Source organism: Lagenorhynchus albirostris, chromosome 13, assembly GCF_949774975.1.
Source record: "Lagenorhynchus albirostris chromosome 13, mLagAlb1.1, whole genome shotgun sequence".
Taxonomy (NCBI): Eukaryota; Metazoa; Chordata; class Mammalia; order Artiodactyla; family Delphinidae; genus Lagenorhynchus; species Lagenorhynchus albirostris.
The window spans coordinates 67,873,749-67,887,898 of record NC_083107.1 but is presented as its reverse complement, the minus strand read 5'-3'; the positions used below and the strand labels follow the sequence as shown (position 1 = coordinate 67,887,898).

Here is a 14,150-nt window from a genome sequence, read left to right as displayed (position 1 = left end):
AAACCTTAGATCTAACTGTGTGTTAGGACAAGTTGCCATTATACAAATATAATTTTAATGAAGTTGGTAGCTTTTTATTTACTAGCATTTTCATACTTGTGTAAGGAGGTGCCTTTCTAGGAGAATGAACTTTCCCACTGTATTAGTTCTCTGTAACTGCATTTGACTGCAGCTTCATGGGAGGCCTTACACCAGAACTGCCCTGCCAAGCCATTCCCAAACCCTGCCACATAAGAAACTGTGAGAGATAATAAATGTTACAAATGTGACATTTTGTGATACCACAATATAAAGACTTTCATACACTTTACCTGAAGACTCTTTATAGGTAGATCATCCTGCCTTCTTTCCTTTTGAAGAGGAGTGAAGCACTTTAGAAGAAAAAGATAAATCAAGCCATCATAGCCAAGTTTCCTGAGACAAATATAAAAAGAATGTATTTAGCTTTAAAATATTTATATAATTGTAGAATAGTTCATGTTCATTATTAATCAAAACAATGCAGAAAGGTAGTTGAAGAACATTCTAAAAATCACCCCAAATCCTGCTACATTTTGGTGACGGTCCTTTTGAAATCTGTTATGTACATAGACATACACACACGTTGATCTATCTTTTCCGTACGTGAAGCCATGCTATCCGTATGTGGTTTTCAGGATTTTTTAACCCGTGCCCTTTTTTGATTAACAGAAAAACACTCTTTGAGTGTGATTTGAAATTTCATGGTATATTAAATAACATGACCAAAACCAATTTTATTTTATTTTTTTATGTTTTTTAATAAATTTTAAAATTTTATTTATTTACTTTTGGCTGCACTGGGTCTTCGTTGTTGCTCGCGGGCTTTCTCTACTTGCGGTGAGCGGGGGCTCCTCTTCTCTGCGGTGTGTGGGCTTCTCATTGTGGTGGCTTCTCTTGTCGCGTAGCACGGGCTCTAGGCTCTTGGGCTTCAGTAGTTGTGGCACACGGGCTCAGTAGTTGTGGCTCTCGGGCGCTAGAGCACAGGCTCAGTAGTTGTGATGCACAGGCTTTGTTGTTCCGCGGCATGTGGGATCTTTCCGGACCAGGGCTCGAACCCGTGTCTCCTACATTGGCAGGTGGATTCTTAACCACTGCGCCACCAGGGGAGTCCATCCAAAACCAGTTTTAGACAGAGGTAATTAAAAAAGCGGAAACATTTTAGTTTAATCTTAAAAGAACCTTTAGGTAACATGACATTGGTTTGTTTCCCAGAAAGCTATTTATCCTAGGTAATATGAAAGACAGAGCATAACAAGATATTTTAAATAATTTTCTCAGTATTTAATTGGAGGAGAAGCTGACTACTTTTTAGGAGAGAGAGACCAGCTTAGCCTTTCTTGCCTCTGTTCCCTTGAACAGTTCAGTTCTTGGCCCCAAATTTGTGTATACCTCTCAGCAAAACAGAAGCCCTACAGTTCACTGGAGATTAGTGACATAACCTGTTTATACTCCTGTTTGAGGAGTATTACCCCTGACACCATCCCCACTTCAAGTAAGTGATCTTTCCAACAACAGGACTCTTCTAAGGTGAGTTTTTCTTCTATCTTTTCTTCTTTTTCGTGCTGTGTTAGTGGTCTGTATAGATTGGCTGGCCCACTCATGGATCTGCCTCTGTGTCCATGTGAGACTTGGCTGTCATCTCACACTTTCAGCTCTTGACTTCCCTTCTCCCTAAATGTGAGCTTCTCTGCTAGTTGTCCCTGTTGAATAAATCTTCTGGTCTCCCTTGCCACTGCTGTTTCCCTCATCCAAGTACCTAGCATCATTCTTGGCCTGAAATGGACTCGTTTCTGGTCTCCTCGTTTCCGTTTTGCCTCTTTACAGTTCCCTTTTCCATACAGTATACTGGGTAATCTTTTAAAAGCTTAGAATCAGATAATATTACTCTTCCTAAAACCTTCCTTTGTGCTTAGAGTAAAACCTGGATCAACCGCCACCACTTCCAAGGCTCTGCGTGGTCTGTCCCTTGCTTAATCTCTTGTCCTGGTCTTTTGCTGTTTTCTCTCTCAGTCACTCTGCTCTAGCCGCATTGCCCAGACTTAGCAAGATTCCTTCCCCCAGAAATATCAAACTTGTTCCTGCCTTCACGCCTTTGCACCAGCTGTTTCCTCTAGCTGGAACGCTCTTCCCCAGAGCTTTCATGGTTGGCCCCTTCGCGTTATTCAGGTTTCGGATTTCACCTCCTCCAGGGGTCTTCCCCAGTCTTCCAATGTAATGTGGCTCCTGTTTTACTGCAGCTCACTGTTTTATTTTCTTCATCACATTTAGCAGCCTTAAACCATCTTTGTGTGTTTGTCTCCTTTTTTTTTTTTTTTTTTTGCGATACACTGGGCCTCTCACTGTTGTGGCCTCTCCCGTTGCGGAGCACAGGCTCCGGGCGCGCAGGCTCAGCGGCCATGGCTCACGGGCCCAGCCGCTCCGCGGCATGTGGGATCTTCCCGGACCGGGGCTCGAACCCGTGTCCCCTGCATCGGCAGGCGGACTCTCAACCACTGCGCCACCAGGGAAGCCCTGTCTCCTTTTTTTATCATTTCTCCGTCCCTCGCTGGATCTCCGTCCCTCGCTAGAATTTAATTATCGTGAGACTGTAGCTCTTGTCTGTCTTGTCCACCCTGTATTCCTAACACATAGAACAATGTTCAATAAATCTTATCTAAGTGAAAAGAATCAGTGAGTGAATCACGCAGGTGGAGGAATGTATTTTTCTACACCCTGAGGTGGCTGGAACCAGCCCTTCAAGTAGGAAGGGAGGAAGGTGAAGAGGCAGAGCACAAAAACACTTTCCTAGTCGTGGTTAAGGCATAAAGTGAATAATATAAAGTGTGGCCCCACCGTGAATGTAAGAATTTAGAAACCTAATTCACATTGAAGAAGGATGAGTTATTCAAACAAACCAGAATCAGATTAATCCTGAGGATTTCCTGTACTATTAATAACTTCAGTCATTAAGCGGTGTAGGTAATTTGATGATCTTCAAGACCCCAAAAGACACTTGATTGGATATTTTTTTTAAAAAATCATTTAAAAACATTGCTGGTTGAATATAAGAGAAAAAATTCTTAGTGTTGCTTATAGGGTCATTTCTGTCCCTTTGTATTTTATAATGCGAAAATTTATGTGTTTTCCATAAGTGTTTTCAAAGAACTACTATGTTGTGAGCTAGAAAAGATTATACTATAAGAGAAATATTTTAGTACCTTTAATAAAATGTGCCCTGAAGAATTTTTTATATTGAAAGATAAAGGAGACTGCGTTCTTAAAACCTGTAAAACATTAAAGTAGATTACTCTGCAATGACTAGTGCAATTTTGTTTAGTTTATAAACTAATATTTTTATTGGCCCCTAAAGGTAAAGAGGAATAATCAACCTAGTGATTTATGTTAAATACATTAAAGTTTCTGTCTGCTTCTTTTCTCTTTCACATTCAAATAGTTTTGGGAAAAAGTAATAGTTAATCTGAGATCTGAGTTAGTTTTTCTTCCAGCCAGCACTTCTTAAATTTAGTTTCAAATGACTGTTGCCCTTCAAAGTGGCCATCTCGGAAAGTTGTACATTTGTTCTAACAATGCTTCCATTCCTTAAACTACTTTTGTAGGTTCTTTTTCAGAAATGTTTCATAGGCAGTTTTGGAATTATGAATGAAAATTAGCCTTCTTTACAAATTAAAAACCTTGCTTTTTTTTTGACTAAATGAAGACATACAACTTCCTTGACTGACTTCATATTGATATTTTATTAATTTATGAAGCCAATACTGCTGTTATGCAGTTGAAGTTATGACTCAGAAGATTATGAGAGAGATCTTACAAAGTAAATCTCTGTAAAGAACAAAGAGTATTGTATAACTTTGTGAAGTAATAGATTAAAAAAAAAACAAGCTGTTGAGACCTGGGTGACTAACTCACCCCCCTTTTAGATTTGCATTTTATCTGAAACTGAGTGCAATGCATTGTGCTCTGCTACAGATGTAAGTTATGGGGTGCCAAATCTAGAGGAAGCGCCTTATTTTCGGGAAAAGAGAGAAAACCATCTGGTACCAGAAAAAGACCACAAGTGGGCTCTTTTTAGTACTAACTGAGTGAAAACTAAGAGTCTATATTTAAAATATGACCATAAAACTACTCTTCTTTTGCAGCTCTTGACATCAAAGACTACAGACCTGTTTTGGATCATATACCTGTTTTCAAAGTCGAGATACACTTCTTTGAGAGAAGTAGTTGAAGCAGTGTTGGTATTCATTGTTAGAAGGCATATAGGTTTTATTGTGGGAGAAATGAATTATTTGTTGGAGTGCAAGTCTTGCTGTGTCTTGGCCTCCATGACCATTAAGGGCTTTTATTTTGTTCTATAAGCCAGTGTTTTAATCGTTTGTCTTTAAGGATCACTTTTTATTAACTTATTAAATATTGTAAATATGCGGGATTTTAAGAAACTCTTTTCTTCTCTTTCTTTTTTTTAAAGCTGCACGTCATTGACTCCTGGACCCAACTGTGACCGATTTAAATTGCACATACCATATGCTGGAGAGACATTAAAATGTAAGTAAATGATGACTCTTCTACTGAAAAATGTAGATTACAGTGCTAGCTATTGGATTTTGTGCTTTAGTTTTTATTTCTGGCTTTTAGGTGTTATCTCCTAAGATACTGATCAGAAGGATTTACCACTTTTTGAAAATTTGTCTTTCAGTCCTAGTTCTAGTCAAAGTAAGGCATGCAGCTCAATATCAAAAAAACAAACAACCCAATCCAAAAATGGGCAGAAGACCTAAATAGACATTTCTCCAAAGAAGATACACAGATTGCCAACAAACACATGAAAGAATGCTCAACATCATTAATCATTAGAGAAATGCAAATCAAAACTACATTGAGATATCATCTCTCACCGGTCAGAATGACCATCATCAAAAAATCTACAAACAATAAATGCTGGAGAGGGTGTGGAGAAAAGGGAACCCTCTTGCACTGTTGGTGGGCATGTAAATTGGTGCAGCCACTATGGAGAACAGTATGGAGGTTCCTTAAAAAACTAAAAATAGAACTACCATACAACCCAGCAATCCCACTACTGGGCATATTCCCGGAGAAAACCATAATTCAAAGACTCATGTACCACAATGTTCATTGCAGCTCTATTTACAATAGCCAGGACATGGAAACAACCTAAGTGTCCATTGACAGATGAATGGTTAAAGAAGATGTGGCACATAAATACAATGCAATATTACTCAGCCATAAAAAGAAACAAAATTGAGTTATTTGTAGTGAGGTGGATGGACCTAGAGCCTGTCCTACAGATTGAAATAAGTCAGAAAGAGAAAAACAAATACTGTATGCTAACACATATATATGGAATCTTAAAAAAAAAAAATGGTGATGAAGAACCTAGGGGCAAGATGGGAATAAAGATGCAGACCTACTAGAGAATGGACTTGAGGATAGGGGGAGGGGGAAGGGTAAGCTGGGACAAAGTGAGAGAGTGGCATGGACATATATACACTACCAAATATAAAATAGATAACTAATGGGAAGCAGCCGCATAGCACAGAGAGATCAGCTCGGTGCTTTGTGACTACCTGGAGGGGTGGGATGGGGAGGGCGGGAGGGAGGGAGATGCAAGAGGGAAGAGATATGGGGATATATGTATAGCTGATTCACTTTGTTATAAAGCAGAAACTAACACACCATTGTAAGGCAGAAACTAACACACCATTGTAAAACAATTATACTCCAAAAAAGATGTTAACAAAACAAAACAAAAACAAAAACAAAGTAAGGCAGTTGGCAGGGAGTAAATTGTGGTCAAGTGGGCATGCACACGTTTTATCTTTTATAGCAAAGGTCAGAAATACAAATGGCTACAAGGCCAGACTGGTAACATGAATGAGGGAAGCAGCCTAGGTGTGGCAAATTGGGGCACTCCTACCCAGTTTCGAGGGGTTGCCCTTACTGATTTATTGAGAAAAGGCAGAAATCTGAATTTTTATTTGAATTCTCAGTTTTAGATGTAGGCCACTTCTTCAAAATTACAATGTGGGCCAGCATTATGCAGGCCAAACTGATGTGTTTGTGGGCTGGCTTGAGCTCTTGAACCACTGGTTTGTGACCTCCATGAATAGTATGCAAGACTTACTGTAGAATTTAGTCCACCATCTACAGCATCTGCCTAGGTTGCATCAGCCCTTCTCTGCCATATTTACCAGTACTGAAGCTCTAGCCTCGTGTGGAAATGATGATAGCTTTGGTTGGTTAGTATCAATAATCTCATCAGGAATTTTCTTTCTTGAAACTGTACTAGTGAATGGGGTATGAAAGTCTCTCAATTCTTATACAGAGGAATAAAGAACAAAGATGTTGAAGGTGGGACAGATGGGTAAGCAGTGTCTTTCAGACCACTATAGGCTAGGAAAGGCCACATCTTAGTATTCGCAGAATCACTTTATATTAATTTACCAAATGCAACGTGAACCAAAAAATTTGTGACGTGCTGACTTGCTAACCTTTCATTGTTAGATCATTCTGTGGAAACCATTAAAATACAAAAGAATTTCACCTGTCTGAGGTAGTAGGACAGACTAGGTTGCTACTTTTTTGGGGGAAAAATATTTTTGACTAAATTTGAAGAAAATGATCAAAGTAAATCATTCGCATTTACTAAAAATGTAAATAATTCAAACATTTTTTAATACATGAAAACAGTCGTCCTCTGTTCCATTTCTCCCCAACCCTAGTCCTCTTTCTCAAGGGAACCACTTAAAATATTAAAAAAAAAATTGTTTCAGTGTTTAGTTCTCCTGGGGATGATCGCCACATATCTAAGTAATGTGCTTATGCCTCTATTTCTTGGCTTATCAATTTTAGATATTACTATCTTTTGATTTTCTGCTCTGATGCATAAGGTATCAGCCTATTTTCACTGCACCCTTTATCTCTCTCTTCTCCTCTGTAGTGTAATTTTACCACCACTATTGGTTCCTGTGTTGGTTACCCTGTAGCTTCAAATTTTTTCTTTTCTTTTCTTTTAAAGGATCATTTAAAGCATTGTACTATATAGTTAAGTGAACAGCTCCTAAAAGTTCTTAGTCAGTGCCTGGCACACAGTTATCACTGTTATTACTTAAGCAAAATCTCTGTGCAGTAATCATGACCACTTAGTATGCTTTTATTTAGTTTCCCGTTAACCATAGACGGTGTCTTTTGGCTCCTCACTTTATAAGATGAAGATATTAGCCCCTGACCTTCCTTCCATTCCTCTTCCTCACCCTCCCAACTTCTGTCTTCTGTTATTTTCCTTTTGCATTGTCAAGGGTGATAATTTACTGTCTGTTCTAAATCTACAGTTGCCATCTGTGCTTTGTCCACAAATTGCTTGAATGATTACTCTGCAGGCCTGCTCCTGCAGTTATCACTATGGGATTTACCTTTATTATTCTCTTGGATTTGACCTTGTGTAGAATCTGTGTATTGAAAATTCTGTGTTTTTAGAATTATGTCTTGGTAAACAGGTTACCTTGTTATTTTGCTGGACCACAGTCTCAAACAACTTGCTCAGATTCCACTCCTCCCTCCATCCTTCCACCTTTCCTGTAGCTCCTCTGATAATTTTTTTTTTTTTAAAGCTTCAAGTGAGCTTTATTAGGGAGCGCTCCCGGGCGCGAGGTTCACTGGTCCGAGAGAAAGGGGCCAGAGAAGTCGCCGCTCCTCTGATAATTTTTTATTACCACAGTCATAATTAGGTATCTTAATTTTCTTTTTTAATAAATTTATTTATTTTTGGCTGCATTGGGTCTTTGTTGCTGTGCTTGAGCTTTCTCTAGTTGTGGCGAGAGCGGGGGCTACTCTTTGTTGTGGTGCATAGGCTTCTCATTGCGGTGGCTTCTCTTGTTGCTGAGCACAGGCTCTGGGTGCATGGGCTTCAGTAGTTGTGGCACATGGGCTCAGTAGTTATGGCATGTGGGCCTTAGAGCACAGGCTCAGTAGTTGTGGCACACAGGCTTAGTTGCTCCATGGCACGTGGGATCTTCCCGGACCAGGGCTCGAACCTGTGTCCCCTGCATTGGCAGGCGGATTCTTAACCACTGCGCCACCAGGGAAGCCCAGGTATCTTAATTTTTAAGAGCTCTAAGAGCTCTGTTTCTCTTTTGCAACATCTTGTTCTTATTTTATGAATGTAGTATCTTAAAAGTTTTTGAAGGATATAGTTTTTTTTTCTGTTTTCTGAATTATTTTGATTTTCCCCAGGGATTATATTTTTATCATCTTTTTTTTTTAACCTCTGTTATTCTATAGCCTTTCCTCAAATAAAAGATGGGTTTTGGTTGTCCATTTATATTTAAAACATGATAAAACTCTGATTGGGACTTCAGTATGGGCAGGACTTAATAGAGTATGTGGGTTAATGGTGGGCAGGCTGTTCATATGAGCACCCCTACGTGTCATATTTGGAGTTCAGCTGTTCTAGCTCTCCCCCAAATAGTTTATTCTGTTTTTTTAAGAAAGTCTTCTATATTTTTTTCCTGGGGATACATATCTGGCCACCATGCCATTTTTGGGAGATGGGTATATAGATTATTGCCTGTGGAGCTTTTAGTCAGTCTCCCTGTTCTTAGCTCCTTGTCTCATTCTTGCCTCTCCTTACACCGGATGACTACAAGTTTTTATGGCTTTACCAGGACAGATGGCTTCCTCCTCATCAGTAGCCTCTTCCTCTCATTATTGCAACTAAAGCTTTCTCTGCCCTGTCTCTTCAAGTACTACTCTTCCATCTGCATTCTGCCTTCTAGGAATTTGTGGAAATGTTGCTACTGTTTTCCCTTCCTCTTCACTCTCCTGTTGTTTTTGATTTTTGTCTTTCTGTTCCTCCACTATCATTTAATGAGAGGGTGGGTCTTAGGAGAGAGAGGAAATAAATGTTTGTGGTCAGTCCACAGTCTTGAGCCAGAAGTAATGTGACTTCACAAAGATCTTTCTAGCTGTATGAGTTTATGTTAGGAAGCATTTACTAGTATCCTGTATCTTCTCACTACTGTAAGCTTTTATAACATTGGTGATAAGGGTATTTGGACTGGTATTTACCATATCTTGTAGTTATGTCCTATTAAGTTATTGCTTGATATCATCATTATATGCTAGAGACTTAATTTAGCCTGTGGAATGCTCTATAATAATTGAGTAACAGATGAACTTTATATACTGAGATTCTTGCACATTAAGGTGAGTCAGACTCCTAACCTTAAGCAGCGCATAGCCAAATAAAAGGAAAAGACAATTGATTATGGAAACTGTATTTACAAAAGTTTATTGAATTGGAAAAATAAGAATGTGACATTCTGTTACTTGTATCAGTCTTTTGCCAACAGAAATTCAATCTTTAGAAGTTATTTATTGTACAAGGAACTTGTAATTGGAACATTGCTCTTAACAATTCAGAAAACAGGAAGGACGTACAGTACTTTGCAGATTTGGAGTCTGTTTCTATTTCGTCTTATATATTTTACTCTGCCTTCTCAAAGCAGATTAATGACAATATTATGTAACCAAATTTTATATTTTGAGATATTTTATATACTAGGAAACAGTTCATCTATAAATTTTGCAGTTAATGATAGTGAGAATGAAAGACAAAGGAGAGGGCACATTTCTACTCATGAATTCATGAATTTATTCCTACAGAATTACCCACATGTAAAATGAAATAATTGAAGTAAAAAAGACCAGAAGATTACAGTACATTAGGAATGATGTTATTGTCTCCTCAGCTCTTTTCAATGTGAAGAGAAAACTGTTGGGCATTGAAAGCATTGCCAATTTGTGTAAGATTCTCATGGAAGATATCAAAGGATATCTGATAAAGAGAAGTCCTTCTAACACAACATCGTAAAGCAACCATACTCCAATAAAAATTAATTAAAAAAAAGTCCTTGAATTTCATGATTGTAGAAGACACAACTGGTACTTACTTAAAGAGGATTGGAAAAGTGAATCGTCAGTGATGAAATGGATTTAAATAAAACAAATGTTAAGATCTAGGATGGTGCCACTAAAATGAGTGAAAATATGCCCATTACAGCAAAATTCACAGAGGAAGATCAGCGAGATTTTTATAAATGCATATTTGTAAAAATAGTCACGCGCTACAGCACTTAACTCTTGAAGAAATTATTGTGTTTGTGTTTTTTTGTGTCCTATTTAAATAGGGCGGGTGTGAAGCTGTTTTGCTCGTATTTTATTTGTAACCTGTACCTTATTGCCTGGTATTTAGAGGGGAATTTGTGTTTGTGTAATGAATGGACCATGTTCATTCTTTGGATATGATAATGAAGAGGTTTGATGAGGAAGTGACAGAACTCTGAAATATTCTCAATTTTACAAGTTTTTTGAGTAACACTATTATGTAACTATAAAGAGAGATAATTGAAATATTTTAAATTACATCAAGCAAATCTGTGGCCGAAATCAAATGGTTTCCTAACACTGGTTTCAAATTTGAAATTATCTTTTGTTTAAAATTTCTATTTTTCATACTAACAATTTATTTTAATCAGGGACTGTTTGGTTATAAGAAACCCATTGGAACAAACGTAGATAAAGAGTTTGTTTGTCTTTATAAGGAATTAAGTGAACTCCATGGTGCCCAAGGGCAGGAAGTATAGCCAGGCCTGATAGGGACTGGAAGGATGGCAGACACAATAGTAGCTGGTCAGCATCTGTGTTCTTGTATGTCTTTGTCTTTCTCCTGAAACATATTTTCTTGTCACCATATTCACTTTATTCTTTCCCCCCCATATTTCTGTTTCTCCTCATGTTGAGCAGAAATAGCTTCCTGAGCCCCCTAGGACATGGTGACTAAGTTCAAGGCCACAAGAGACAGTCTGTGGTCTTCGAGTGAGAGGGTCTGTTTGGCGTCTTGGGCTGGGTGTCCACTTGGGATCCAGTCATATAGCCAAGAGCTCTGGTTCATGTACTATCATGGTTACTAGAGGCCATTTTAACACAAAGTGAGCATGGGCTGGGCAGGTACCCAGAGAGGTATCTCTTACAGTGTTTCAGGAGTTCTTTCTAAAGAGATTCCACATGAAACTAGAGGCATTTTCCCTTTGTCTTTAGCAATAGAAGCAGTGCTATTGTTTATCATCTGAGAGGAATGATGAATATTTCAAAGCCATTTGTGACAGAGTCAAGAAGTCATGCCAAAAAATTATCTCCAAAGGTTTTGAAGTTGAAAGACTTTCCCAGAGGAAAAGCCTTTTTTTCAGAGGAAAAAGTGAAAAAAAAAAAAAAAGATTATGATTTGAATAATATGTTATGTCTCCTTGTCTTCAGAGGAGGAGTATAAAATCGAAGCATTTCCAAGGCTTCGATACTATGTCACTAAATTTAAATGTGTATTTTTCGGAGAATGATTACAACAAAAGGAAACCAATCTCAGAACTGCTATTTAAATGGAATGTATCCTTTAATTAAACAGTGGTCAAATATACACAAAGATTTTTATAGACAAATTGTAAATAGTGTTCCAGAACTTCTGCTTTACTGAATCTTGAAATTCGACTTCATTTTTATCCTATCTCAAGTGGTTTGGCTGCTCTGTGTGTGTGTGTGTGTGTGTGTGTGTGTGTGTGTGTGTGTATGCATTGACACAGTGCTTCTTGCATCTCAGGTCTATTATATATTACTTTGTCTTAGCCAATCAGCATAGTAAACTCAGAAAGCTCTTTTTCCTCTGCTCTTTGTCCTTTTCACTTATGTAGCGGTGTGTAGAGACACTCCAGGGCTTTGCCTGATGGCTGTCAAACATAAACTAAACCCCAAACTGCTGGTACCAGAAGGTCCCAGTGGTGTTTTGGAGAAGTTTGTTGCATCAGCTGAAGGAGATATTAAGGTTCTATTGATTTAATCTTACCTGTAAGAACTTTGCACTTTGCTTGCTTTGTTCTTATACCTTATATTCTGAACTTTGGTGTAGGTTCAAAGGTTGGCTGCTGTGGCTGTAGCTGTTGGCAGTTTTGTTGGGATGACAGTTTTATTTTATGAAAAATTTCTTGTATTGTTTAAAATAAATAATCTATTTGGAAAATGTTAACCGAGTAATCCTTCTGCTTTAACCTTTTCGCCCTTCCCTTCAGTATTTTAGCAACCGAATCTCACAGCCTAGCATTCGAGGCTGTCACAGGCTGCCCTTCCAGCCTCTCCTTGGCCCCCCTCGGTGGAGCTCAGCTGACAACAGTCCAAGTCAAAAGCCTATATACACTGTACTGGTTGAAGTAGATTTTTTTTAATAGTAGCTTTTATTAAGATATATTTTACATACCATTTTTTAAAAAAAATTTATTAATTTATTTATTTTTGGCTGCGTTGGGTCTTCGTTGCTGCGCACGGGCTTTCTCTACTTGCGGCGAGCGGGGGCTACTCTTCGTTGCGGTGCATGGGCTTCTCATTGTGGTGGCTTCTCTTGTTGCGGAGCACAGGCTCTAGGCGCGTGGGCTTCAGTAGTTGTGGCTCGCAGGCTCAGCAAAGTAGCTTCTATGTAAAGAAAACAACCTAGAAACCAATAATCACATTCAAAGTTACTATTAAATTGTTTACAAAATATAGATGATTACCTCATTAAAGGTTCTCTCTGATCTCGCATCAGCCACATTGTAATTTCACAAGCTCTTCAAAAAAGACATTCTGTTTCCATAGGACCCATTCCATTAACCGTATTATGAGTCAGGCGAAATGGAACAATTTCTGGGACCTCAAAGGTTTCTCCCTTAAAACAATGAATTTCATTAAAAAGTAAAAATTTTGGAATTTTAGAATCTTTATGCAAAAAATTTAGAGCTTTTAGCAAAGAGCAAACATACCCTCAAAATATTTTTATTTGCAACTTACGTTAGAGGCCTACATCCTGAAGGAGCCATATGACTCTACCTTTGCTTTTGAGGAGCTGAAACACAACTCCTTAGATAAGATCTAGAGGATGGATGGATTCATCTTTCACTGAATTACTAAAGTGAATAGAATTATAGAGCAATATTTATGCATTCAATATTTAGCCTTATATTAACTCACTTAATGTCCTTCTTCAATAGTATAAAGTACAAACAAAAATACTCTCATAATTTTCTTCTTTTCTTTAAGACTTTCACTTTAAAACAGGAGGGGAAAAGAAATAGCCAAGTGTTAGATGCTCACAATCCCTGAGAAAGGAAATGTAACATGTAATATAATGAAGTTCAGTTCATTTATTTTCTGCCATTCTCTAACACCTGCCTTTCCTAGGGCTTTTTCATCCCTCCAATCAGTTTCCCTAAATTCCTCTCTTGTATGAATCCCCTGTACCAGTGGTTTATCTTTGCTTTGTTTTCAATTGGGTCTGTGACCTTTCTTGGTTTCCTGTGACAGCAGACGGCAACCCATGGAGAATGAGGGTGAAGGAAAAAGTGGGTTTAATTATTAGTCTGCCTTTCAGGATCATAACATTGGAAAATTGGAGGAGGGCCTTAAGGAGAGTCCAGCAACCTTATTTTATTCCCAGACCCCAGTCTGGACCTACAGAATCTGAATTTCCTGTGATGTTTCCTAGGTATCTGCATTAAAAAAAAAACAAAAAAAAATTCTTAGGTGCTGCTGCCATGTTTGGAAACAATCATATTAAACTACTCTGTCTCTCTCCAAAAAAAAAAAAAAGCCTATATACAAGTGATTTGCTTGTTGTACTTCTCAAATGTCCTGTCTTTCCTCTTTCTACTTTTTATTTATTTATTCATTTATTTATTTATTGGCTGTATTGGGTCTTCGTTGCTGTGCACAGGCTTTCTCTAGTTGTGGCAAGTGGGAGCTACTCTTTGTTGTGGTGCACGAGCTTCTCATTGCAGTGGCTTCTCTTGTTGCAGAGCATGGGCTCTAGGCGTGTGGGCTTCAGGAGTTGTGGCTTGTGGGCTTCAGTAGTTGTGGCACTCAGGCTCAGTAGTTGTGGCTCGCAGGCTGTAGAGTGCCGGCTCAGTAGTTGTGGTGCATGGGCTTAGTTGCTCTGTGGCATGTGGGATCTTCCCGGACCAGGGCTTGAACCCATGTCCCCTGCATTGGCAGGCAGATTATTAACCACTGCGCCACCAGCGCAGCCCCCCTCTTTCTACTTT

At 38.5% G+C, this 14,150-nt stretch overlaps 1 protein-coding gene across 4 annotated transcripts in view; it reads left to right on the top strand.

Moving 5' to 3' along the window:
- Positions 1 to 14,150, top strand: part of BABAM2 (BRISC and BRCA1 A complex member 2) — a 449,417-nt gene that overhangs the window by 43,560 nt on the left and 391,707 nt on the right. For all 4 annotated transcript variants that reach the window (XM_060169815.1, XM_060169818.1, XM_060169816.1 and 1 more), the window contains one exon: positions 4,484 to 4,560. In XM_060169815.1, the coding sequence (XP_060025798.1) occupies positions 4,484 to 4,560 (77 nt within the window). The remainder of the gene's footprint in view (positions 1 to 4,483; positions 4,561 to 14,150) is intronic.